General features: G+C 40.1%; 1 protein-coding gene across 1 annotated transcript in view; it reads right to left on the minus strand.

Moving 5' to 3' along the window:
- hydin (HYDIN axonemal central pair apparatus protein) overlaps positions 1–27,111 on the minus strand; it is a 105,240-nt gene that overhangs the window by 16,721 nt on the left and 61,408 nt on the right. The window contains exons 31-64 of the mRNA XM_087797813.1: positions 26,239–26,366; positions 26,037–26,173; positions 24,920–25,047; positions 24,737–24,850; positions 23,220–23,300; positions 23,008–23,157; positions 22,703–22,942; positions 21,382–21,487; positions 21,215–21,319; positions 20,077–20,247; positions 18,062–18,235; positions 16,665–17,065; positions 16,526–16,600; positions 14,740–14,923; positions 14,543–14,672; positions 13,561–13,717; positions 12,018–12,105; positions 11,861–11,961; positions 11,638–11,799; positions 10,354–10,515; positions 9,312–9,497; positions 9,036–9,253; positions 8,795–8,977; positions 8,096–8,215; positions 7,792–7,951; positions 7,547–7,719; positions 5,805–6,003; positions 5,647–5,740; positions 3,854–4,116; positions 3,675–3,757; positions 3,473–3,619; positions 2,409–2,496; positions 1,358–1,792; positions 1,144–1,295 (exon numbers count right to left, since the gene is read on the minus strand). Of these exons, the coding sequence (XP_087653939.1) occupies positions 1,144–1,295; positions 1,358–1,792; positions 2,409–2,496; positions 3,473–3,619; positions 3,675–3,757; positions 3,854–4,116; positions 5,647–5,740; positions 5,805–6,003; positions 7,547–7,719; positions 7,792–7,951; positions 8,096–8,215; positions 8,795–8,977; positions 9,036–9,253; positions 9,312–9,497; positions 10,354–10,515; positions 11,638–11,799; positions 11,861–11,961; positions 12,018–12,105; positions 13,561–13,717; positions 14,543–14,672; positions 14,740–14,923; positions 16,526–16,600; positions 16,665–17,065; positions 18,062–18,235; positions 20,077–20,247; positions 21,215–21,319; positions 21,382–21,487; positions 22,703–22,942; positions 23,008–23,157; positions 23,220–23,300; positions 24,737–24,850; positions 24,920–25,047; positions 26,037–26,173; positions 26,239–26,366 (5,495 nt within the window). The remainder of the gene's footprint in view (positions 1–1,143; positions 1,296–1,357; positions 1,793–2,408; positions 2,497–3,472; positions 3,620–3,674; positions 3,758–3,853; positions 4,117–5,646; positions 5,741–5,804; positions 6,004–7,546; positions 7,720–7,791; positions 7,952–8,095; positions 8,216–8,794; positions 8,978–9,035; positions 9,254–9,311; positions 9,498–10,353; positions 10,516–11,637; positions 11,800–11,860; positions 11,962–12,017; positions 12,106–13,560; positions 13,718–14,542; positions 14,673–14,739; positions 14,924–16,525; positions 16,601–16,664; positions 17,066–18,061; positions 18,236–20,076; positions 20,248–21,214; positions 21,320–21,381; positions 21,488–22,702; positions 22,943–23,007; positions 23,158–23,219; positions 23,301–24,736; positions 24,851–24,919; positions 25,048–26,036; positions 26,174–26,238; positions 26,367–27,111) is intronic.

Genomic DNA, 27,111 nt, shown 5'->3' on the forward strand with positions numbered 1-27,111 from the left:
GATTAAAATCACGTTTTAATTCCAAGAATATTAAGTACATCAGTTGAAATTAACATTTTGAATGTTGAACCTTTAATTGTATTCTTATTTACATGTTGTTTCATATTTTTAACCCTTGTGTTATCTCAGGGTCAAGGTGACCCAAGGGCCCGAAAACAAACCGGGTCACTTTGACCCTGAGATAACGCAAGGGTTAAAAATATGAAACACAATGGTTAAGCAGTGAGGGTTTTTTCAACAATGAGTAAATTAAAAGGTAGAATTTGTTGAATAAATGTATTAAAATGTATATATATATTTTACACATAGAGTTTAATATTCAATTTTTTATAATTAAAAAATATTTTTTCAAATTCAATATTTCAAAAAAGTATCCTTTAAAATTCAAAATAAAAATTTGGTACATTATAATAATAATAAAAACATGTTGAATCCCAGATGAGGAAAGAATTTAAACACATAAAAGTATATGAAGGTACATCGTTGTGTACTTTAATAAATGTTTGTATTATTTACAGTTTTTTAAAGTTTTGTAATTAAGAAAAAGAAACTTGATAAAAACTTAAAAAACAACAACTTTTAAATAATAATTACAAAGATATTATAGGTCATGACTAAATACATATAAATGTTAAATTTTAAAACAACAAAAAGATAAAAACATTATTTTATACTAGAATAAGTTTTTATATTTTCAAACATAGAATCTTAAATATATGAGCTTGAATCCAGGGAATTAAAAAAATATATATATATTTTTTAATTAAAATACCATTTTAATAAAAATAAAATATTTTAACAATAATAATAATAAAAATAAAATAATTACAAATAAATGTTGAATAATAGAAAGATAAAAACCATTGAAACCATGACGTATGGTTTTGTTTTCCTATTTCTATTCCTAAAGAGGTTGAATCTAGAAACAAAAGTTTTTTTAATTTACAAAAATCTAATCTTTGGAAAAAAGACTTAAATCACTAAAATATTATGAACATGAGGAATTATTTTTTTATGAAAAGTTCTTAAATTATTTTTTTTGTTTTTTCAAATAAAAAATGTTTTTTTTTTGTATTAGAACGAACTCTATTGGCTGCTCTCTGTGGTCAGGGGGTCCAGCCCGACCACTGACCACTGCAGTACCTGGTGGAGCCCTCCAGGAAGACGGCCTCGAACACGGCGCTGTAGTGGTTCATGGCCTGAGGCGTGAAGGTGATGACGATGAAGGAGTGCGACTGACTGGCCACCGTCATGCTGGTGGAGGGCATGGTGAAGACCTCCACGTTGGTGGACAGCTGCAAGTCAAGGTGCAGGTTCTCAAGGTCCCGGTCCCGGCTCGTGTCCTCACCCGACTCACCTTGATGCCGAAGTAGTTGATGGCCAGCGCCAGCGTGCAGGGCACCTTGGTGTTGTTGACGATCTTGAAGCGGGCCTGACCGCAGCGGCCCACCAGCACCCGGGCGAACACGAAGCGGCTCTCGTCCACGATGAAGGTCCCTTCCTGGTTGCAGATGTGCTCGTAGGACAGCTGGCTGCTGTTCTGGCACAGGTTGTGCTCCTCGAAGATGGAGGTCAGGTCCATGATGATGCCTGGCTTGCAGATCTCGGCCAGCAGCGTGTAGGGGATCCCCTCCGGGTGGTCCGAGGGGTCGCGGTCGCCGATGTCGATGAACATGCCTTGACTGCACTTGCCGAGCTGCTCCGCCACGCACTCCACCGTCACCTGCTGGTGCGACGCCGGCTGCAGGATCCCGGAGCTCGGGAAGACGGAGAACACGCCCATCGTGATCCGCTGTCGGGGGAAAAAAAACGTGATAAACCTTTTTTTAATTTAGAAAAAGAACAAAAAATACTAGAAATTAAATTTCAATCAGGATTTTTTTTTAATTTCTGAATCACCCCAAAATATTTCAAATTAAATAAAGAAAGATGGTAAAAATGTACAATGTTTAATCCTCCCAAAATTGAAAATTAATCAAAAATACAATACAAATAAACCCTCAGAATAACGTTTTGGTTAAAAAAAACAACTGTTTTTAAAATCCTCCAAAATAAGTATTGAAAAAAAAACAACTTAATCTTAAAAAATCAAAAGAAAGTTTTGAAACAGAATAAAAATACTAATAACAGAAAAAAATAGTTTAAATTTGGAATAAATTCTCAACTAAAAGTAAATAAAGTTTTTGTATTCATATATAGACTAATTGTAATATTTATTTACCATTAAGTTATTGTGTTCAATTGAAGAAAAGTACATTTTAAATACATGTATTCATTATTTTATTATGCTTAATTGTTTTTCTAATTATTTATCTTTTATTCTTGTTTTCTGGGATTTTTATGAATCTTTTTATTTGACTAATATATAGATTTAAAACTCCATAAATGCTCGTCACGCGTCGTCTCACCTGAGCTGCAGTGGAGTCGGCTCTGGCTTTAGCAGCTAAACCTGCCGCCATCTTGGCCTGAGCCTCTCTGTGCCTCCTGCGGGGACACCTGAGGACCAGAAGAGTCTCAGGGGTGAACTCTGTCTTTTAGTGTTTATAACACCTGTGTTTTAACTCTACTTTTGACTAGTTGTGTATGTGTGTGTCTTTGTTCATTTCATATTTGGTGTGTGTTTGTTTAGTGTGTGTGCTATTGTCGATGTCACTTAAGGTGTTTGTAGTTTTGTGTGTGTCTTCGTCTTTGTCAGTTTTAATGTGTGTTATTGTCCATTTAGTTTTTTTTGTGTGTTTTGGTTGATGTTTGTCGTTAAAGTGTGTTTATTTGTCTTTGCCAGTTTTGGTGTGTGCTGTTTAATCTGTGTGTTATTTTTTTAATGTCATTTCTAGTGTGTATTATGACGTTTGTGTGTGTCTTTGTCCATGTAAGTTTTGTGTTCATGTTGTTCAGTGTGTGTGTGGATCTTGGTAAATCTCTGTTTTGGTTTATTGTTCATTGTATGTGTGTGTTTATGTCCATTTCTGCTTGGTGTGTGTTGTTCATTGTATGTGTGTGTCTTTATCCATGTATATTTTGGTGTGTGTTGTTCAGTGTATGTGTGTGTCTTTATCCATGTCTCTTTTGGTGTGTGTTGTTCAGTGTATGTGTGTGTCTTTATCCATGTCTCTTTTGGTGTGTGTGGTTCATTGTATGTGTGTGTCTTTATCCATGTCTCTTTTGGTGTGTGTGGTTCATTGTATGTGTGTGTCTTTGTCCATGTCTGTTTTGGTGTGTGTGGTTCATTGTATGTGTGCGTCTTTGTCCATGTCTGTTTTGGTGTGTGTGGTTCAGTGTATGCGTTTGTGTCTTTGTTCATATCTGTTTTTGTGTGTCTTGGTTGACGTCAGTTTTGGTGTGTGTTGTTCAAGTCTCTGTGTGTGTCTGTCAGTTTTGGAGCGTGTCGTTCTCTACGTGTGTCTTTGTCCATGTACGTGTGTGTCGTTGTGTGTGTGTGTCCGTGTCACGTCACGCGTGTGCGGCTGCTGACTTGGTGTGTGCGATGTCTCCGCTGCTCCAGGCCATGTTGTATCGCGTCTCGAAGCAGCCCTTGTTCTCCAGGATGAAGCTCTGGCTCCTCTTGCTGCCGTAGACCAGCGGACCGAAGTTGATGTCGTACGCCGGCGTGATGACGCACCTGGAGACAAGATGACCTTTGACCCTCGCTCGCTGAACGCTCGTCTCGACCTCACCTGGAGAAGACGGACTGGACGGACACTTTGATGTTCAGACACCCGATGACCTCGGTTTCAGGAGGACAGTTGGGTTCGATCACCTGCGGCACAGACACGTACTTTGAGGTCACCTACGTTCCTGATGACATGGTGTTGAGGAGCATCTACCCCTCCTTGAATGACCCCGAGAGTCTCACCTGGCAGCGTATGATGGTCTGTTCTACGAACGTGACCTCTGACTCCGGCTTGCAGACGATCTCGAACGCCGTGGGCTTCTTGTGCGGCGCCAGGGTTCCACTTTTAGGGGTCACGGTGAAGATGGTGTCCGGGTCGGGCTGACCCGGGTCCGTGCGCACGAGGACGAACCTGTAGGCGAACTCGTATTTGCCCTGATTCTTCAGCTTCAAGCAGAGCTCGGACGCCTCAAACACCTTGATGACGCCGAAGTCCAGCTGACCGTCTGGAGGAGTAAGAGTGACCGTAACATTATGACCAGGCAACACCCGGGGTGTAACCAGGTCTTGAAGGTCGTCCTTTCATCGTCAACGATTATTAAAGTTGCTTCAATCCAGAGAAAGTAGCTTCAATTAAAAGATTAAAAAAAGAAAAAAAAAAAAACAATCACAGTGAAGTGAGAATTTTTTTTAAATCCAAATAATAAATATAAATATAAGAAAAGGAAGCGTGGAGCTGCCAACAAAAAAATACTACTAAAAAAATACTACTTGAAAAATAAATGAACATTTAAAAAAATACTTAAAAAAAAAAAATTACATGATATTAAAAGTATTTTGTAATTACATGATATTAAAGTATTACGGTATTACATTATATTGAAGTATTACATTATTACATGATACTGAAGTATTACGTTATTACATGATACCAAAGTATTACGTTATTGCATGATACCAAAGTATTACATTATTATATGATACCAAAGTATTAAGTTATTACATGATACTGAAGTATTACATTATTACATGATACCAAAGTATTACGTTATTGCATGATACTGAAGTATTACATTATTACATGATACCGAAGTGTTCCGTTATTACATGATACTGAAGTATTCCGTTATTGCATGATACTGAAGTATTACATTATTACATGATACCGAAGTATTCCGTTATTACATGATACCGAAGTATTCCGTTATTACATGATACCGAAGTATTCAGTTATTGCATGATACCGAAGTATTACATTATTACATGATACCGAAGTATTCCGTTATTACATGATACTGAAGTATTACATTATTACATGATACCGAAGTATTACGTTATTACATGATACCGAAGTATTCCGTTATTACATGATACCGAAGTATTCCGTTATTGCATGATACTGAAGTATTACATTATTACATGATACCGAAGTATTCCGTTATTACATGATACTGAAGTATTACGTTATTACATGATACCAAAGTATTAAGTTATTACATGATACTGAAGTATTACGTTATTACATGATACCAAAGTATTAAGTTATTACATGATACTGAAGTATTCCGTTATTACATGATACTCAACTATCATCATCATCATGTAAGAACGTAATACTTCAGTATCATCTAATAACATAAAAGTTGGCAGCTTCCGTACTATGTAAAGAAAAATTACTAGAAAAATTAAGATTTTTTTTTCTCTGTTCAATAAAAAGGGTTTAAAGGTTGTTTCACTTCAATGAATAATTTCCAAAACTACTAAATATAAATGAAGTGTCCAATACTATACTAACTATACTTATACACTATAATGTGGCCCAAATAAAATAAAATAAAAACTTTCATCAAAGAAAATACTCTCAATTCAAAACATCATTGATTGAAATAAAATAATTGATTTTAGAAACAAAATATATTTTTGGATTTAAGTTACTTTTTATTTGAATTTTGAGTTGAAGCATCTTTAAGTTAGAACGAAAACTTACTAAACAACATTCAACAAAAAACATTATATACGAGAAAAGGTGATCAGACCTGGGATGACGTCCAGAGCAATGTCGTACCCCTCAGCCGTCACTTGGATGTTCTCCGTGTGTGTGATTCCAAAAATGTTATCCACGTCCGACACCTGCAACCAAGAAAGTCAGCGTTTGTGTCGTCATGGCAACGCCTCCAGGTCGCCCCTCGCTCACCTCCAGCCGGATGATCTTCTTGACCGGCAGCAGCTTGCAGGCGCGGAACTGCAGCGTGAGGGCGAAGGTGGAGAAGGGCGGGACGGTGCCGTGGTCCTGGGGCGCACTGAACCCCTCGCCCAGATCCTCCAGACCCTGGAGCCTCCAGAAGGCCGGCAGAGCCGTCCGGTTGTGCACGTTCAGACTGCGACTGTCCCACCTGCACCGGAGAGCATTATAGGTTTCTACAGTAATAATGTATATACACATTATTACTGAGAAATAGTATAATAATTATTTGTAAAAAATACATACTTTTATTTCTCATAATAAATGATTTTTTTAACAAAATTGTTCAATATTCTAACTGTTAACATTTTGTATTGAATTAAAAAGGCTACCGATTAAAAAATATTGAATTTAGAAAATACATTTAGGAATCATTAGAAAATCAAACTGTATTTTTATTTTTATTATTTTTTATTAATATTATACATTTATTTATTAATAGTTATTTTTAAAAGATTCAATTACTAAAAAAATCAAATACTTATCTTTAGACTAAGATTGTATCATCTTGTTCTTTCTCTTTATTTCTCTTTGTTCTTGTTCTTATTTTATTTTGATTTATTTTTTGTGAAAAATTGCTGTATTTTCTGTGGCTATTGGAAAAAAACTATTTCCCAAAGGAGACCTCCTGAGGGATCAATAAAGTTCTACCTTACCTTAAATATTGAAAAACCAGTTACAACATTTTAAATGTTATTAAAAATGTTTCTGATCTTTTCTTTCCCTGTTTTTTTCCCTCAAAAATTGTAGTTTTTGCTACAAGGGCCCACTTTGAGAAGATCGATACTTATATCGCGTTCACTGTTGTATTGCAATTTAACTTCCGGCCACTAGATGGCAGCAGCCATTATGTCATCCGCAGCAAAAGGAAGTATGAAATCCAGGTGATGACTGAGGACGAGAGGATACAGTGACTCCAGCAGCTTTTAAAGCTGATGTTTGTTCATATTTTGGTTTGAAAACAAATGAAATCAGTTACGACTTCGTCAAGAGTCATGTGGTCTGTAAATACTACAACACCAGAGTCAAGTACTGGACAATACTACACATATATACTTGTTACTACAGTATCACAACACCAGAGTCAAGTACTGGACAATACTACACATATATACTTGCTACTACACTATCACAACACCAGAGTCAAGTACTGGACAATACTACACATATATACTTGCTACTACACTATCACAACACCAGAGTCAAGTACTGGACATTACTACACATATATACTTGTTACTACACTATCATAACACTAGAGTCAAGTACTGGACAATACTACACATATATACTTGTTACTACACTATCACAACACTAGAGTCAAGTACTGGACAATACTACACATATATACTTGCTACTACACTATCACATCACCAGAGTCAAATACTGGACAATACTACACATATATACTTGTTACTACACTATCACAACACCAGAGTCAAGTACTGGACAATACTACACATATATACTTGTTACTGCACTATCACAACACAAGAGTCAAGTACTGGACAATACTACACATATATACTTGCTACTACACTATCACAACACCAGAGTCAAGTACTGGACAATACTACACATATATACTTGTTACTACACTATCACAACACCAGAGTCAAGTACTGGACAATACTACAAATATATACTTGCTACTACTTTATCACTATGACCCTGTATCGTGATACACTTCTGACCTGTTCAGCAGAACCCGGTCGAACTGCAGCTGCTTGCCCTCGAGCTCAAGCTCGGGTCTGACCCCCCAGCATGAGAGCGGCACGCTGACCATCTCTGGGTTGTCTCTGATGCAGCACAGCAGGGTGTCCTGGATCTGACCCACTTTGGTCGGGAAGCCCCAGATGCTCAAACACTATCAGGGAAGGACATAAAAAAAGAGGTTGACCGGTTGTTTTCAAGAGTGTTGACGGACCAGGTGACTCACCTGCTTCTGGTCCGGCTGGAGGTTCATGGACGGCGGGTCCAGGATGAAGGTGGCGGCCTGAGTGTCCACCTGGAAACGGAACCGGACCTCCGCCTCCATGCCGGAGTTGTTGTGTATCAGCAGCCTCTCCAGGTTGTCTGGGTGTTTGTTTTCCTTGTATCTGGAACACAACCAGGTCAAAAGGTCAAGGGTTATGAGGGGCGCAAACTTTTGCTGTGGTGCCGCTTTGGTCAAGAGTTAAACCCGGTCAAAAATCGGAGCGACTCAACCCCCCTCCAAAAAGGATTCAGACCCCTGAACTCACCGGTCTCGGTTCTTACTGCACAGCAAAGGTCCGAACTCGTAGTAACCGGGCTTCGCCACGTAGGTCTTCTTAAGCCCCGCCTCCTTCTGCGGCACGTGTTTGCTGAAGTGAAACAAGGTTCTGAGGAGGAAACAAAAAATATTGATTCCACAGTTCGTCTTCATTTATGTTTGGGAGCCAATCGGAGTCAATACCGCTGCCAAGGAGGTCACAACGTTGCCAGCACTGATGTGTTTGTACATCATTTAAAGTTTAACAGTAGATGTATTTTTTATTTTTGTGGCCTATTAAAGTTTATCCTGTTTTATTATTTTATTTTGACGGAGACTTTTGAAGGCACCACAGTCAGAGGAGTGTTTTTAGCTTTTTTGTTGCTTTGTTTTTTTTAATAATAACATTTTGTTTTCTACACATGATTCACTGACGGCCATTTTAAACACTAGTGCTAATGATCAGATGTTAGTTCCATCTGGATTCAGGAAAGTTTTGAAGGTTTTTTCTTTAACAATTAGAAAATAGCAAAGAAAAACAAAAGCCCAAAATCACCAATGAATTTGTTGACGAACCGTGAGCCTGGGAATGAAACCGAAAACCTTGAGGTGTCGTCAAAACCAAAAATCAAGTTGGTTGTACATTATTTTATCACGAGAGCTCCTTGGCAGAGGTATGTCGGATCCCGGTGCTCGTTCCTGGACCTACTGGGGGCTCCGGCAGATGGACGGGAAGGTGGACAGCCCGTTGCAGACCAGCTGGTACTTGCTCTGGACCCCCAGCAGCTCGAAGTTGAAGACCTGCTGGAAGGTGCCGGAAGACTCCGAGAAGAACCAGATCTTCAGGAGGACCTCCCCGTGGGCGGGGACGACCCAGCGGAACAATCGGAGTCTGAGGGAGAGAACGTTCAGGAGACACGTGTCATGGAAGTATCTGACAAAATTCTTGCCTCTGGCTGCGTTTCAGCTCCAGACTGGCCTGCAGCTGGTCCTGCTGGCCGCCGTCTGACGGGGACTGGTCGGCTCCTTTGGTCTTCTGCTTGGCTGAAGGACGTCTGCGGCTCTTCTGGCTGTCCCTGTCCCTCTTCTCTCTCTCCTTGGCCATGGTGGCTTCCTTGATGCCGCCCTTGCCGCCCATCTTACCCACGGCCGCCGACAGAAGCTCCTCCTGCTCGGACGGTTCGAGTCAAACTCCGATGGAAACGTCACGGAGCGACGAGACTCACTTCCTCCGGCGCGTCCTTGGCCTCCTCGGTCAGACCTTCTGCCGCGAAGGGGCTCAGGAACTGGAAGTTCTCGCAGGTGGGCTCGTCCGAGGCTCGCTCGCGGTTCTCGGGGTAAGAGACGACGTCGAACCTGACCGGCGGAGGGATGGGGGGACCCTTGGGTCCGATGCCCAGATGGTCCAGAACCTGACGCACGACACCATCACGGGTGAAAGACTTACACACATGGGTTTCTTAGTGAAAAACAAGACAATATTATGATAAAAAACATTAAGAATAAAACGACATTAACAACGACAACAAATACAACATCAGTACTAAACACACCAAAAACAATAACCTAATTAATAAAATGACAAACAAAAACAACTTATTTGAATAAAACTAACTAAAGTCAACAAAAGCAATCAGTCCTTAAATCATAATGACATAAACTAAAAACAATAACTTCTTTAAACAAAATGAAAAAAAGGAAATAAAGACAACTAAAACAATATATATTTTGAATTAAACTGACATAAACTAAAACATAAACAATGACAAAAAATATTTATTTAATCAATATTATATAAACTAAAGGCAACTAAAACTGAATAAACTAAAGACAACTTAAACAATAATGTTAAAACTGACATCAACTAAACAATGAGTAACAACAATTATTTATTGAATCAAAATTACATAAACTAAAGACAATTAAAGATTTTTTTTTAATAAAACAAAAAAAACAACAATGACTTCTTTAATTAGAATGACATAAAATAAAGACAACTAAAACAATAAATTGTTAAATAAAAGAGTCATAAACCAAAGACAACCGAAACAATAACTTTTCAATCAAACTGACATAAACTAAATAATGAAACTGACAAACTAAGACATTACAAATAAGTCATGTTAAGTTATTCATGTAAGTTATTACATAAAAAGGATATAAAATAAAGACAACTAAACAACACCTAGAAAAAAAAACACTGGTGATCTGACAGTTGTGTGGCTGGGGGTCGGAGGTCACTGGAGAAACAGGAAGTGATGCACTCACCTGGTCCAGGTGAGGCAGGCGGCGTCCCTGCAGGATCTCAGACAAGCTCGGAAAGTCTGTCCCGTTGAGCTTGAGAGCGACGTGAGGGACGCTGACGTGTGGAGACTGATTCTGGAGCGGAGAGTGGATCCTGGTCTTCTTGGGCCGCTTGGAGACGGGAGTCTATATATATACACACACACACACACACACACACACACACACACACACACACACACACACACACACACACACACACACACACACACACACACACACACACACACACACACATACACACACACACACACACACACACACACACACACACACACAGACATAGACACACACAAACACACACACACACACACACACACACACACAGACATAGACACACACAAACACACACACACACACACACACACACAGACATAGACACACACAAACACACACAAACACACACACACACACACACACAGACATAGACACACACAAACACACACAAACACACACACACACACACACACACACACACACACACACAGACATAGACACACACAAACACACACAAACACACACACACACACACACACACACACACACACACACACACACACACACACACACACACAGACATAGACACACACAAACACACACACACACACACACACACAGACATAGACACACACAAACACACACAAACACACACACACACACACACACACACACACACACACACACACACACATAGACACACACAAACACACACACACACACACACAGACAAAGACACACACAAACACACACACACACACAGACATAGACACACACAAACACACACACACACAAACACACACACACACACACACACACAGACATAGACACACACACACACACACACAAACAGTGCAAGAACACACACATTTTATTTTACACTTTCTTTAAAAAAATGTAATTAAATGATTTTTTTTTAAAATATTAATTAATTTTCACTATTTTATTTGAGTGACAGTGAATTATATACCTTTAGAAAGGTGTGTCTACTGTCAAATAAAATCAATCAATCAATTAAAATATATTTAAAAAATGTGTTTATTTCACTTGTGTTTTTAAAAAACATATTTATGATGTTTTTATATTTTTAAGGTTTTGTAGATTAAATGATATTTATTTTAAATACATTTGTTTCATGATGAGACTCAACTGCTCATTCTAAGGTTAACGATGATTGGACTGTAACTGTCAATCAAACTCAACAACGTTCCCAAGCACACCTACCCCTCCTTTAGAAGCACATGTACTCACAGGTTTGTCCACCGAGGCGTCCGACCCCAGAGAGGCCTCGTCCGTGGGGACCCCGACCAGCAGCACGCCCTGGTGCCTGTCCCAGTGCTGCAGGATGTGAGCCACTCGACCCTGGTTCTGCTCGTAGGCCTTGAACCGGGCCTGGACCTCGTCGTGGCGCGACTGGAGGACGGCGAGACGGTGAGTTTGAGTGACAGGTTAAACGAGGAGGGCGAGGACTCACCGCCTCCTTCTCAGGCTCCGCCTCCTGCGGCTCCGCCGGCTTGTCCTCCTGGTTCTCCTCCTGCTGCCGCGGCGACGGAACCTTCTCTCGGACCTCGTTCACTGCGGAGACACCGGTCGGGTCACGAGTCCCACGAGTGTGTTGTTGGGTCACTTACGCTCGCCGTCCTCCTCCTGCGGCGCTCTGGGGTCCGTGAGAGACTCTTTGGAGTTCTCCGAGGACGTCTGGTTGGGAGGAGACCCCGACTGGAGACAACACAGATAAACCAGAGGTCGTGACCTTTATCGTGAAAGTTTAGGAACATTTTCCAACCAAATTAAAAGTCACTAGAAGCTGCAAAAACTGAAGGAAATACAGTTAATTAAAAAAAACATCACGATGAAGAGGTAAATATTACTGCTATTTAATTCTCTATTTAGGTAAATATTTTTAACTTCACTTTTTAATGAAGCATTTTAAAACAACAGCACAAGAAAAAAATAAAAACATTTAAAAAACACTAGGATTATTCAATAAAAGCAAATAAAACTAAAAAAAAGTCTCATGCAGAGTTAAAAACCAGGGAATAAAAGGCTTTTTTAAGACAAGTTTAAATATATATATATTTCTGTCGGGAATTATGAATTAAAACATTTTTTGAATATTAAAAAACACCTGTAATATACTGTGTGTGTATATATATATATATATATATATATATATACAAATTAATTCTGATGATCTAAAATGTTTTATGTTAAATAACCTTTGTAAAATAAAAATATTAGTATCCAGAGATAATACTTGACACTAAAAAGAATAGAATAAAAAAATAAGTAATGAGTATTTTAGTCTATGAGGTTTGAATCTCCTAAAATTTATTATAGACGAATACAAATAAATCATAATCATTTACAAAACAAAGTTTCATTTTAATTTTATGGCTCAGGATTTTTGTTTAAATATTTATTTTTAATTTTTTTCCTAAAAGCATAACATTTATTCGCTGGAATACAAAGGACGATAAATGACAAAATTATAAATAATTATCAAAACGTCAGAATACATAAATCACTTCTGATTCTATTTTATCAAAGAATGGTGCTTTTCTGTTCATATATATGTTTATTTGTTTATACATATTGACTTTTATTTACTTTGACGTTTAATTATTGATCATCTATGAGCTGCTGTGTGGCTTGTCTGACCAATCACAGCTTCAGAAAGACGTTAGGCCCGCCCACTTAATTTACATACACCAAACAAAATGTTGAAATAAATAAAAGAGGAAATGTATAAATAAACGTGTATAAATGCATAAAATCATGGTTCTCAACACAAATACAGAAGTAATTTAGTTATTTATACATTTAGTTGTTTATTTATACTTGTGTAATTTATCGTCCTTAATACGGGAAGTGTTAATAAGTGACGTTTGTTATGTTGATATTTACAATAAATATGTGTAACTGACAAGTTCATATGTTGCACTATTTTGAATTAATCTGTGTAGACACTGTGATTAATCGTGATTAATTGTGATTAATCAGGGAAATCGTGCTGTTGATTGCGATTTAAAAATGTGTATCATTGCCCAGCAATACTTGAAACCTTCATAATTTATATAATTTCTGGCATTTCAAGTCTGAGCCCCTGGTGCTCAGTCTGAAGAGAAGTCCGGTCAAGTTTATACGAGCGAGGGACGAAACATGTCAAAGTACCGTCTTCTGATCCATGGAACTCTTCTTCCGGGAGAGTTCTCTGCCGTCCTTCTTCCCGCTCTTCTTATACCTCTTCTTCATCTCCTCCATCTGCCTCTTCTTGATCTCCTCCAGCAGCTTCTTCTCCTCCTGCTGTTTGGCGATTCGCTCCAGCTCTCTATGATCACGGACACAAGGGTCACTCGTGACGTTCCGAGGGTCTTGGTCTTGGTCTTGGTCGTGGTCTTGGTCTTGGTCTTGGTCGTGGTCGTGGTCGTGGTCTTGGTCGTGGTCGTGGTCGTGGTCTTGGTCTTGGTCTTGGTCTTGGTCTTGGTCTTGGTCGTGGTCGTGGTCTTCTTGGTCGTGGTCTTCTTGGTCGTGGTCTTCTTGGTCGTGGTCTTCTTGGTCGTGGTCTTGGTCGTGGTCGTGGTCTTGGTCTTGGTCTTGGTCTTGGTCGTGGTCTTCTTGGTCGTGGTCTTGGTCTTGGTCTTGGTCTTGGTCTTGGTCTTGGTCTTGGTCTTGGTCTTGGTCTTGGTCTTGGTCGTGGTCGTGGTCGTGGTCGTGGTCGTGGTCGTGGTCGTGGTCGTGGTCTTGGTCTTGGTCTTGGTCTTGGTCTTGGTCTTGGTCTTGGTCGTGGTCGTGGTCGTGGTCGTGGTCGTGGTCGTGGTCGTGGTCGTGGTCGTGGTCGTGGTCGTGGTCGTGGTCGTGGTCGTGGTCGTGGTCTTGGTCTTGGTCTTGGTCTTGGTCGTGGTCGTGGTCGTGGTCGTGGTCGTGGTCGTGGTCGTGGTCGTGGTCTTGGTCTTGGTCTTGGTCTTGGTCTTGGTCTTGGTCTTGGTCTTGGTCTTGGTCGTGGTCGTGGTCGTGGTCGTGGTCGTGGTCGTGGTCGTGGTCTTGGTCTTGGTCTTGGTCTTGGTCTTGGTCTTGGTCTTGGTCTTGGTCTTGGTCTTGGTCTTGGTCTTGGTCGTGGTCGTGGTCGTGGTCTTGGTTGTGGTCTCGGTCGTACCTGAGCTTCTGTTCTTTGCGCTGCCGGTCGATCTTCTCTCGCTGGTCCTCAGGAAGCGCCTCGTACTCGTCCTCGTCCATCTCGTGCAGCCGGCGCTCGTCCTCCTCCGCCCTCTCCTTCAGCTCGGCCTCTGCGGGGATGAAGGCGGTGAATGACGGGAACGTCGGAGGCGCCGAGTCAAGCAGATTTGTCCCGACCTAGAGCTTTGACCTTGGCCTTCTCCCTGCCCTTCAGGGCGGCGTAGGAGTCGACCATGTTGACCAGGTAGATGTGTTTCCGGTTGTTCAGCGCCTTCAGGACCAGCTGGAGAGTGTTGGTCACCGGCTGGACGTAGATGGACTCCAGGCCGTTGATGACCACGCCGCGATGGCAGTCGCTCATCTGTCGTCACGGCAACCGCATCATGAAGAACACAAGTCTGGATTCAATATCAAACTACTTTCCAATACAAAGCTTTAGAAGTTACTGTTGTTTCTATTAGTATAATGTACTTTTTAAAAGTATGATCACAGTTTTGTATTACCATATATTTTGTCTCTTTTTAAAGGTTTATTGTCGTTTAAACATATTTATTCATAAAACAAATGATATAGTTTTGCTACTGTTTTTCAATCATAATCACAAAGACTCACAGATTAAAAGCAGGATCAACTTAAAGTACTGATGTACTAGTGTTTGATATTGTCAAGGATTCACAAATATTTGTTATAAATGTAATATTGTTTGCTTCAAACCTACTTTTATATCATATAACATTTTTATGTTGAATTTAAAATAAAATATTATAAATATCAATAAAATATTGAATTCGTAACATTTCTTTTAGACTTTTTAAGTTAGTAAATTAAACTTTATATGTAAAAATGAATAAATTAATATTTGCACTATTATACGTCATTTTTATATTGATTTGAAAAGGCTACCAATTCAAAAATATAGAATTTAGAACATTTGTTTTTCAATATTTTAAATGTATACATCAAACTACATGTGTAAAAAAATACAGGCATTTTTGTATTTACTTTAAAAGAACATCGATCTGTATGTGTAAGAAAAAATATGTAATGTTCGCCCAAATATACCAACACTTTTATATTGAAGTTAGGAAGCTACGAATTGAAAAAGAATAAATGATAAATTCTATAGTTTTACTTCTGTTTTTCCATCATATTCGCGAAGAAAACTTTCTGCCTTTTTTTAAAAAATAAAAAGTATTTTGATAAAGAACAACTGCGCTTTAAATAGTAACAATGGTAAATATTCCAGTTCATCACAATTTTAAATGGTTGAACTTTTTTTTAAATATTAAAATAAATATATATATATATTTTTGTTGTTTTTAAGATTTAATATATTTATAGATATTGTTTCATTAGATTAAAAAAGATTTATATTTAATCATGGATTGATTTCATTTAAGTATTTAATTGTATCATTTTTATATTGAAAAGTAGAATTGTTTTTATTTATTTTATAATAATAGTAATAGAATTAAAAATATCCAATAATATATTTTGACACATAAATTTGACATTTTTGTTTAGTTTTTGTTGAAACACTGATTTTCTTTAAATGAAATGTTGTTATTAATTATTTTTAGCATTTTATTTTTTTAATTATTTAATTCAATATCGTCTCCATTGGAAGGTATTTTTTTGGTTTAATAATAGAATTAAGAAAATGCAATAGTTATATGTGTTTATTCCAATGATTAAGGATTTAAATTAACATGTTTGGTATATTTTAAAATTCAATATAAATGTTGGTTTAATAATAAGTGCTACATTTTTACATTGAATTTATGGGATACGAATTAAAAACATTAGAATTTAGAAAAAAAAAGCATCTAAATTTCAATTTCAAAAAAGTATTTATTTAAATATATTAAAGATTTAACCTTTAGATATAAACAAATATTCAATAATAAAATGTTTGATTAAAAATCATTCGCCGACCAAACGAGAGAAAAGGAAGTCAAAGCACCTGAAGTCTCTCGGCCAGAAGATCCACCAGCAGCTGCTCCGACAACAACGTGCTGATCGACGTCACGTCGACCTTCTGTGGACGAGACGGTCGGTGATGAGATGGAAGAAGTTCTCTGGACCTTCAGACTGTGACGCACCAGACAAGCTGCCATGGTTCTGCTCTCGGACTCCAGCAGAGCCTTGGATTCACTGCGGATGTGCTTGGTGGGTTTGGACTTGCGTGAGCCTGGAGGAGCCTGAGAGGACTGGTGTGAGTCTGTGTGCGGAGCAGTGTGTGCGTCTGTGTGTGCGTCTGTGTGTGAGTCTGTGTGTGCTTCCATGTGTGCGTCAGTCGGCGTGTCTTGAGGAGCTTGAGGAGGAGACAGTTGAGGAGCGTGATGAGGAGTCGGCTGAGGAGCCGTGTGAGGGGCGGGTTGAGGGATCTGTTGGGAGGTCGGCTGAGGGGCCGTCTGGGGGGTCGGCTGAGGGGCCGTCTGGGGGGTCGGCTGCGCCCCATTCGGGCCCTGAATGGACGTCATGGCGGCTCTGCTGGACTGAACTGGAAGCAGAGGATGAGAAGGAGGATCTGATGAAGTCGTGGTTAAACTGATGTAAAGGATAAGATGAGATTAATAATAACAATAATAATACATTAAAATGATAAATATGACCATTTGACCCTCAAGAAGTTGAGTCTGTTCAGAGAGGGGTACCCCTTACTGTGGCCAGCAGCAGAGAGAAGACAGAAGGAAAAGAAACAAAGGAAGAAAAGGTTAAAAGAAGAAAGAATCTGTCAAACAGCCACAAAATAGAGGGAAAAAAAAAAAACATAAAATAAAACCAAAAGAAAAAATATAAAAAGGAAAAGGGTAAAAAGAAGATGAAAAAAGAAAAGAAAAAGATGGAAAGACAAAGAAAAATAAATAGAAAAAGAAGAAAGAGGAAAATAAAAATAAAAGTAAGACAAATGAAAAGAAAACAAAAAATAATTAAGAAAAGTAAAATAAAAAGAAAAGGAAGAATAAAAAACATGAAAAAAAAGAAAGACAGGAGGAATAATAGAAAAAGACAAGAAAAAGAAGAAGAAAAAAGAAAAGTAAGGAAAATAAAACGAATAGAATAGATTGAAGAAAAAGGAAACAAAAATAAGAAAAGGTAAAGAAAAAGAAAAAAGTACAAAGAAAATAAAAAGAAAGTAAAAGACAAAAAATAAAAATGTGAAAGAGAAAGAAAAAAGGACAAGAAAAGTAAAAAAAATTAAGAAAAGAAAAAAAAAGGAAGAAAAAAGGAAGACAGAAGAAAAAGAAGAGAAGGAAAATAATAAAAAGAAAAGGAAGAAAAGGAAAACAAAAAAATAAAGAAAAAGAAGCAAGAGAAAAACAGAAAGTAAAAAGAAAACTAAAAAGAAAGGAAAACAAGAAAAGGGAAACAAAAGAAAGAAAAAAAGTTAAAAAAAAGTAAAGTAAAAGAAGAAAAAGTCAAAAGAAATTGAAAAAGACAAAAAACAAGAAAAGGGAAACAAACGACAGGAGAAAGAGGAGTGTTTTCATCTCACGTGAATGGATTCCTTTCTTCTGGATGAACTTTGCTGAGATCTTGTCGACCTGCTGTCGAGCCGTCAGACTGACAGGTGAGGATCCGTTGAGCAGAGCTTCCTTCACGACGGCGTCCAGCGTCAGGCAGGTGGCGCCGTAGTACTGAGCCAGAGCCACAGCCATGCTGCTCTTATCTGGAGGACAACGAGCATGAACGTGTCGCTCTGAACTCACCTGTCTAACACCAGCTCACCTGTCTAACACCAGCTCACCTGTGTGACACCAGCTCACCTGTGTGACACCAGCTCACCTGTCTAACACCAGCTCACCTGTCTAACACCAGCTCACCTGTCTAACACCAGCTCACCTGTCTGACACCAGCTCACCTGTCTAACACCAGCTCACCTGTCTAACACCAGCTCACCTGTGTGACACCAGCTCACCTGTCTAACACCAGCTCACCTGTCTAACACCAGCTCACCTGTGTGACACCAGCTCACCTGTCTAACACCAGCTCACCTGTCTGACACCAGCTCACCTGTGTGACACCAGCTCACCTGTCTAACACCAGCTCACCTGTCTGACACCAGCTCACCTGTGTGACACCAGCTCACCTGTCTAACACCAGCTCACCTGTCTAACACCAGCTCACCTGTCTAACACCAGCTCACATGTGTGACACCAGCTCACCTGTCTAACGCCAGCTCACCTGTCTAACACCAGCTCACCTGTCTAACACCAGCTCACCTGTCTAACACCAGCTCACCTGTCTGACACCAGCACACCTAACAATGTCAGCTCACCTGTCTAACACCAGCTTACCTGTCTAACACCAGCTCACCTGTCTAACACCAGCTCACCTGTCTGACACCAGCACACCTAACAATGTCAGCTCACCTGTCTGACACCAGCTCACCTGTGTGACACCAGCTCACCTGTCTAACACCAGCTCACCTGTCTAACACCAGCTCACCTGTCTAACACCAGCTCACATGTGTGACACCAGCTCACCTGTCTAACGCCAGCTCACCTGTCTAACACCAGCTCACCTGTCTAACACCAGCTCACCTGTCTAACACCAGCTCACCTGTCTGACACCAGCACACCTAACAATGTCAGCTCACCTGTCTAACACCAGCTTACCTGTCTAACACCAGCTCACCTGTCTAACACCAGCTCACCTGTCTGACACCAGCACACCTAACAATGTCAGCTCACCTGTCTGACACCAGCTCACCTGTGTGACACCAGCTCACCTGTCTAACACCAGCTCACCTGTCTAACACCAGCTCACCTGTCTGACACCAGCTCACCTGTCTAACACCAGCTCACCTGTCTAACACCAGCTCACCTGTCTAACACCAGCTCACCTGTCTAACACCAGCTCACCTGTCTAACACCAGCTCACCTGTCTAACACCAGCTCACCTGTCTGACACCTGCTCACCTGTCTGACACCAGCTCACCTGTCTAACACCAGCTCACCTGTCTAACACCAGCTCACCTGTGTGACACCAGCTCACCTGTCTAACACCAGCTCACCTGTCTAACACCAGCTCACCTGTCTAACACCAGCTCACCTGTCTAACACCAGCTCACCTTTCTGACACCAGCTCACCTGTCTAACACCAGCTCACCTGTCTAACACCAGCTCACCTGTGTGACACCAGCTCACCTGTCTAACACCAGCTCACCTGTCTAACACCAGCTCACCTGTCTAACACCAGCTCACCTGTCTAACACCAGCTCACCTGTCTGACACCAGCTCACCTGTCTAACACCAGCTCACCTGTGTGACACCAGCTCACCTGTCTGACACCAGCTCACCTGTCTAACACCAGCTCACCTGTCTGACACCAGCTCACCTGTCTAACACCAGCTCACCTGTCTAACACCAGCTCACCTGTCTGACACCAGCTCACCTGTCTGACACCAGCTCACCTGTCTAACACCAGCTCACCTGTCTGACACCAGCTCACCTGTCTGACACCAGCTCACCTGTCTGACACCAGCTCACCTGTCTGACACCAGCTCACCTGTCTGCGGCGCTCCGTACACGATGACGGCGATGCCTCTGCGGTTGCGGGCGGCGAGGCCCTCAGGTGAAAGGTCAAGGCCCATGTGGCGAGCGATGGCTTTGGAGACAGGATTCATCTCCAGCTGACCCAGTTGTTCGCTGCTGCCTCGATGGATGGCCTCGGAGAAAACTGAAGGAACATTATGACGTCAAACAACAGCCGCCAATAACTATGGAAGTGAATCATCTGAACGATAATTGTTGAATCGAACGTTTCAAACTTTGAGTTTATAGTTAAAATGTTTTTTTTGGGATAATTGAATCAAAAAAATGTCTATATTGAACTGATAAATAGTTTTTATAGAAATATTGAATTCATAATTAGAACAATTTCTAAAATGTATTTATTTAATTAAGACAGTTTAAATTTGTAAAGATTCCAAATCATTTCTTATATAAATTCAATATTTTTTTTATTCAAACCTTCTTTTATACCAAGATTTCATGTTGAACTAAAAAGGCTATGAATTAAAAAAAACATTAAACATTTATTTTTTACATTTTTTTATCTAACCATCAAACATTTATGTGAAGAAAAGATTAATAAATGTTGGCAGCAAAAAAACAACATTTTATATTGAATAAAAAGGTAACAAATTGAAATATATAGAATTTAGAACATTTATTTTTGACTTTTTTTAATTGAAATATCAAACTCTATGTGTAAAAAAAATTAATTCATGTTTGTGCTTTTATACCAACATGTATATGTTGAAATGAAAAGGCTACCAGTTAAAAAATATTGAATTTTAAAAATATATATTTTTTCCTTCTTTCAATATAAATATCGAACTCTATGTGTAAAATTTAATAATAATTTTATTTTTATTTATGAATGTTGGCAGCAATAAACCAACATTTTAATATTTAATTTAAAAGGCTATGAATTGAAATAAATATTGAATATAGAACATTTGTTGAATGTTTGGAATAAGAATTGATCAAACTACATATGTAAAAATGTGTTTTAAGATTATTAATTACATATAGAAAATTATTATTATTATTATTTTTAATAAATGTAAAAAAATATATAATTGAACAAAGAGTTTTATAACATTTTAAATCAATATTTTGATTCTGAAGGTCAAACTCACATATTTCTGATGTTTTATACGTTTTCTGTGACGCGTCACACGTTCCTTCCTCTGTTTGTTTTTCTTCTCCTGCTGCAACCGCGTCCTCGAAGCCTTCGTCGCCCCCTGCAGGAACACTGGAGTCAGAACGGCTCGGAGAGACCGAGAGAAGTTGGTCTGTCGCTCACCGGACTGGTAGAAGTCCAGGAGTTCTGGAGGGAGACTCTTGCCGGGGACCCGGGGAGGAAGCAGCAGCTTACGGTTCTGGTCGTAGCCCGGCATCATCCGCATGATCTGGTGGAGAGAAAAGTTACATTTAACTTCATTAGTTCGTCTTCACGTGGAACATCAATTAAATCTTCATTATTAATGTTTTAAAACCTCTTTTTTTTTTCATTTTCACATTTTCAAAAGTCATTTCAAGACAGATTCTGTATTAATTTGAGGGTCATGTTGAGATTGCTACAAAGAAATAAAGGAAATGTTTCAGAAAATGAATGAAATCAAACAAAAATACAGCTAATTAAGGGGAAAAGATACACAGAGAGAAATACATGAATATAGGAAAATGTATCAACCATAAAACTTAACACTGAGTGAATAAACATGGAACAAAAGTTGGAAAAAAAGATAAATAAATAATCAGTTTATGAAATAAACGGGGATGTTGACGAATAAAGATCTAAAAAATATATATATCTTTATTCATGTGATATGTTTATATGAGATGTTTTATTTTCATCAAAGTAGTTGTACAGTCTATATTTCAATAGAGTTTTTATGAAATAAAATAATTACATTTTTTAAATTTACAAATAACTTGCAAATATTCACTTATTTTTTAGTTGCAATTGATCTTTCTGCCATTAGATGGCAGCAGACAATATATCCCCCTGAAGCTATAGGTACAATGAATTCCTGTGAGATTCCTGTGATGACTGAGGACAAGAGGATACAGTGACTCCAGCAGCTTTTAAAGCTGATGTTTGGACATATTTTGGTTTCAAAATAAATTAAATCAGTTACGACTTCGTCAAGAGTCATGTGGTCTGAAAATACTCCAACACCAGAGTCAAGTACTGGACAATACTACACATGTATACTTGTTACTACACTATCACAACACCAGAGTCAAGTACTGGACAATACTACACATATATACTTGTTACTACACTATCACAACACCAGAGTCAAGTACTCAACAATATTACACATATATACTTGTTACTACACTATCACAACACCAGAGTCAAGTACTCAACAATATTACACATATATACTTGTTACTACACTATCACAACACCAAAGTCAAGTACTCAACAATATTACACATATATACTTGTTACTACACTATCACAACACCAGAGTCAAGTACTGGACAATACTACACATATATACTTGTTACTACAGTATCACTATATATCGTATCGTTGCCCCTGTATCGTGATACGTATCACGTGATTCTTGCCAATACACACAAGTGTGATGATGTCATCAACAGTCGCTCACCTTGTCCTCCTCCAGGAACTGCGTGTCAAACTCCAGCGAGTAGAACTCGATGGGGAAGGGACACGGGTTCTTGACCTTGACCTCGGCCTCCACGTCCAAGCTGAGGGGCAGGCTGGGAAACAGGTCCAGCTGCGGCGGGCAGAACTCCAGCCGGGGCATCTCGGCCTGTCCCAGGACCGAGACGAAAAACGGCCGCTGGTTGTCGACCATGTGGACCACCAGCTGCCGCTCGAACACCCCCTGGAGGACATAGAGGAGAATGTCGTGGACCATCTCTCAGGAAGGTCGTCTGACTGAGTCTGTACCTCGTCGTTGGGGCTGAACTTGATCTGGACGTTGACCCTCTCTCCGGAGGGGAGGACCCCGCTGCTGGGGGTCCCTTCAAACACCACCGGAGGGGGCCGGTTCTCCTGGTAGTACTTCTTGTGCAGGTGAAGAGGAAGAAACTTCCCCACCTGAGAGAAGAGAGCAGGCAGGTGAGGATCCACGGCACCGTCAGTGAACCACAGGCCGTCACCTTTCTGATGGACTTCACCACCTCGGCGATGGTCCAGCTGCAGGGCACCGGCTCGCTGTTGATGAGCTGGATGGTTCTGATCTGAGGGACGGCAGGAGTGATCAGGATTGATCGGGAGTGATCCGGAGCGATCGGGAGTGATCAGTGGTGATTAGGGGTGATCGGGAGTGATCAGGAGTGATCGGGAGCGATCGGGAGTGATCAGGAGTGATCGGGGGTGATCCGGAGTGATCCGGAGCGATCGGGAGTGATCAGGAGTGATCAAGGGCGATCTGGAGTGATCTGGAGTGATTGGGAGCGATCAGGGGTGATCGGGAGCGATCGGGAGTGATCAGGAGCAATCAGGGGTGATCAGGGGTGATCGGGAGCGATCGGGGGCGATCGGGAGTGATTGGGAGTGATCAGGGGTGATCAGGGGTGATCGGGAGTGATCAGGAGCGATCGGGAGCGATCGGGAGTGATCGGGGGTGATCAGGGGTGATGGGGAGTGATCCGGAGCGATCGGGAGTGATCAGGAGTGATCAAGGGCGATCTGGAGTGATTGGGAGTGATCAGGGGTGATCAGGAGTGATCAGGAATGATCAGGGGTGATCAGGAGTGATCGGGAATGATCAGGGGTGATCAGGAGTGATCGGGAGCGATCAGAGGTGATCAGGAGTGATCGGGAGTGATCAGGGGTGATCAGGAGTGATCAGGAATGATCAGGAGTGATCGGGAGCGAGCAGAGGTGATCAGGAGTGATCAGGAGTGATCAGGGGTGATCAGGAGTGATCAGGGGTGATCAGGGGTGATCAGGAGTGATCAGGGGTGATCAGGAGTGATCAGGAGCAATCAGGGGTGATCAGGAGTGATCAGGGGTGATCAGGAGTGATCAGGGGTGATCAGGGGTGATCAGGAGTGATCAGGGGTGATCAGGAGTGATCGGGAGCGATCAGAGGTGATCAGGAGTGATCGGGAGTGATCAGGGGTGATCAGGAGTGATCAGGAATGATCAGGAGTGATCGGGAGCGAGCAGAGGTGATCAGGAGTGATCAGGAGTGATCAGGGGTAATCAGGGGTGATCAGGAGTGATCAGGGGTGATCAGGGGTGATCAGGAGTGATCAGGAGTGATCAGGACCGATCAGGAGTGATCAGGACCGATCAGGAGTGATCAGAGGTGATCAGGGGTGATCAGGTCCGATAAGGAGTGATCAGAGGTGATCAGGGGTGATCAGAGGTGATCAGGAGTGATCAGGAGTGATCAGAGGTGATCAGAGGTGATCAGAGGTGATCAGATGTGATCAGAGGTGATCAGGGGTGATCAGGAGTGATCAGAGGTGATCAGGGGTGATCAGAGGTGATCAGGAGTGATCAGAGGTGATCAGGAGTGATCAGAGGTGATCAGAGGTGATCAGGAGTGATCAGAGGTGATCAGAGGTGATCAGAGGTGATCAGAGGTGATCAGGAGTGATCAGAGGTGATCAGGAGTGATCAGAGGTGATCAGGAGTGGCAGAGAGAGAGATGTCGCTACATTACCTCACACATGCCGCACTGCACCGTGTCGAACCGCAGCGTCTCCGTGGAGGGCGTGACCGTCGGGACCGTCACCACGGCGACGAGTCTCACCTGCACCACTGGACCGCCCGAGGTCTGAGGCACGATGGAGGATCAGGGGGGTTAGAATCTGACAGAGGGTCGCCGGGGTCACCTGACACACACCTGGATGGGCAGGAGTACGTCCACCTCGCCCCGCCGGAGGTGACACGCCTGAGGGTCGAACCTGACCATCAAGGTCTGGATCTCACCGCAGGGAAGGTTCTTGACTCGATCGAACTCCACGCTGAAGCCTGAGATCATGAGACGTTGTTGTTACTGCTTCGTTTCAAATGTTGAAACTTTGATTTAACTAGATTTTGTCAAGCATTTGAAAAAATAGGTTGATTTTTGTTCAATAATTAAAATTACGTACGTATTGATTTTTTCTCCATTGATTTGATTAAATCTTTTTACATTGAAACCTTGAATTTTACTTTCAATAAACTAATTGAAAAACAAATAAATATTAAAAGGATGATTTTTTTCAATTATTTAATTTAAAAGAAAATGTGATGTTTTTTTCCTCGATAATTGATTTGTTAAATTTATACGAAACCCTGAATTTTCTTTTCAGTAAATCAATTTAAAATACATATTATATTAACATATATATATATATTAAAAGTTGGGTTTTTTTCTTTCAATAACTGTATAAAAAACATTTTTATTGAAAAATTGATTATTTTTTAATTGTTTGAAAAATGAATTTTTAAAAAGATAATGAATTAGTTTTTACACATAGAGTATTATATTCTTATTCTACTTATTCAAATGTAATATTTTTAATCCAAAGATATTCAAATATTAAAATGACAGCAGAAACTGAAGTACTTGAACTACTGCAGAAACTGATCATGTGATTCCAACTGGTCATGTAGTCGTATTAATATTTTAAAAGTTCAATCGTGTAGCTCTGGACTCCTTTGCTAATGTCTGAATCGATTATTATAACTTATTCAACAATTTAAAATGCTGTGAATGAAAAAATATTGACTTTAGAACATTTATTTTTGGAATTATTGATAATAAAATATCAAACTATATAAGTAAAACAAAGTGAGTAAAATAATATTTGAAAAAACTGCCAACATTTCCATAAAAACATAATGAACTCACTTAAATACTTCAGGAATTGAAAACAAAAACATAAATTCAATCTGATTCAACTGATTAACTTCCACAGAATTGAACCAACAGGCGTGTCGCTCTGATGATTGACAGCCGAGTCAAAGGAGGTCACCTGTGCCGGCGAGCGGTTTGGCGTTGACCTGGAAGGACACGGTGACCGGACCCGGGTTGGTGACGTTGACCGTGTTGCTGACGATCTGTCCCGGGATGACGAAGCCGAACTCCAGGACGTACTCAGGGAGCGCGAACCTGCGCAGGCAGAAGCAAACGATGTCAGAAAGAAGAGGCCGGTCATGTGACCGGCGTCGACTCACCTGCTGAGCCGGTTCCACTTCCTGATGGAGCCTTGAGAATGTCTCTGGGCCAGAAGGGTCTTGGTCACGGCCAGAGCGTGACCTTGGACCAGAACTCTCTCCATCTCCAGGTGCAGCAGCTCCTCGTACTGGAAGGACAGGTCAAGGTTGAAGGTTCATCCCTGGAAGAACTTTTTTTTAACCATAAGAGAAAGTGACCATAAGTCACATGATCGTCTGGTCGTCGCGTGATTGGCTGAAAGTTCGATCGAGTAGCTCGGTAGTCTTTTGCTTTTGTCTGGTATCACTATCGTACCAACAATTCTATATTGAATTTAAAATATAAATAATTAATATTGAATTAATTTATTTTTCTTTCTCAATAACTGACTCAATGAAAAATCATTCCTTTTTTAAAATATGCCATTTTTTAATTCATTTTTTTAATAAAAAATGTAAAAAAAAAATCAATATATAAATGATATAATTCAGTTATTTAAAAATATAAATGCTTGAAAAAACCAATCAAAGTTGCAAAATTTAAAACGTTACGTTAAACTACTGATGGCACTGATTCCATAAGATGAACTTTAAAAAAAAAATGAAACAGTTGATTTTTTTTAATTATTATTGAGAGATTTGATTAGTTGAGACTAAATTGAGTCAAACTTATGTCGGATCAGTGTTCGATTGCTCTGCTTTGATTCTTGATTGATTGATTGACAGCTACCTAAAACAGACCTGATCAGAATTAAAATCTTTTATTATCAGTGTTATAAACACAACATGGGATTTTTGTTGTTGTTGCTGTGTTTTATTGTAAATACCGTATTTTCCGGACTATAAGTCGCTCCAGACATAAAATGCATAATAAAGAAGGAAAAAACATTTATA

Source organism: Callionymus lyra, chromosome 8 (assembly GCF_982586985.1).
Source record: "Callionymus lyra chromosome 8, fCalLyr1.hap1.1, whole genome shotgun sequence".
In the NCBI taxonomy this organism is placed as follows: Eukaryota; Metazoa; Chordata; class Actinopteri; order Syngnathiformes; family Callionymidae; genus Callionymus; species Callionymus lyra.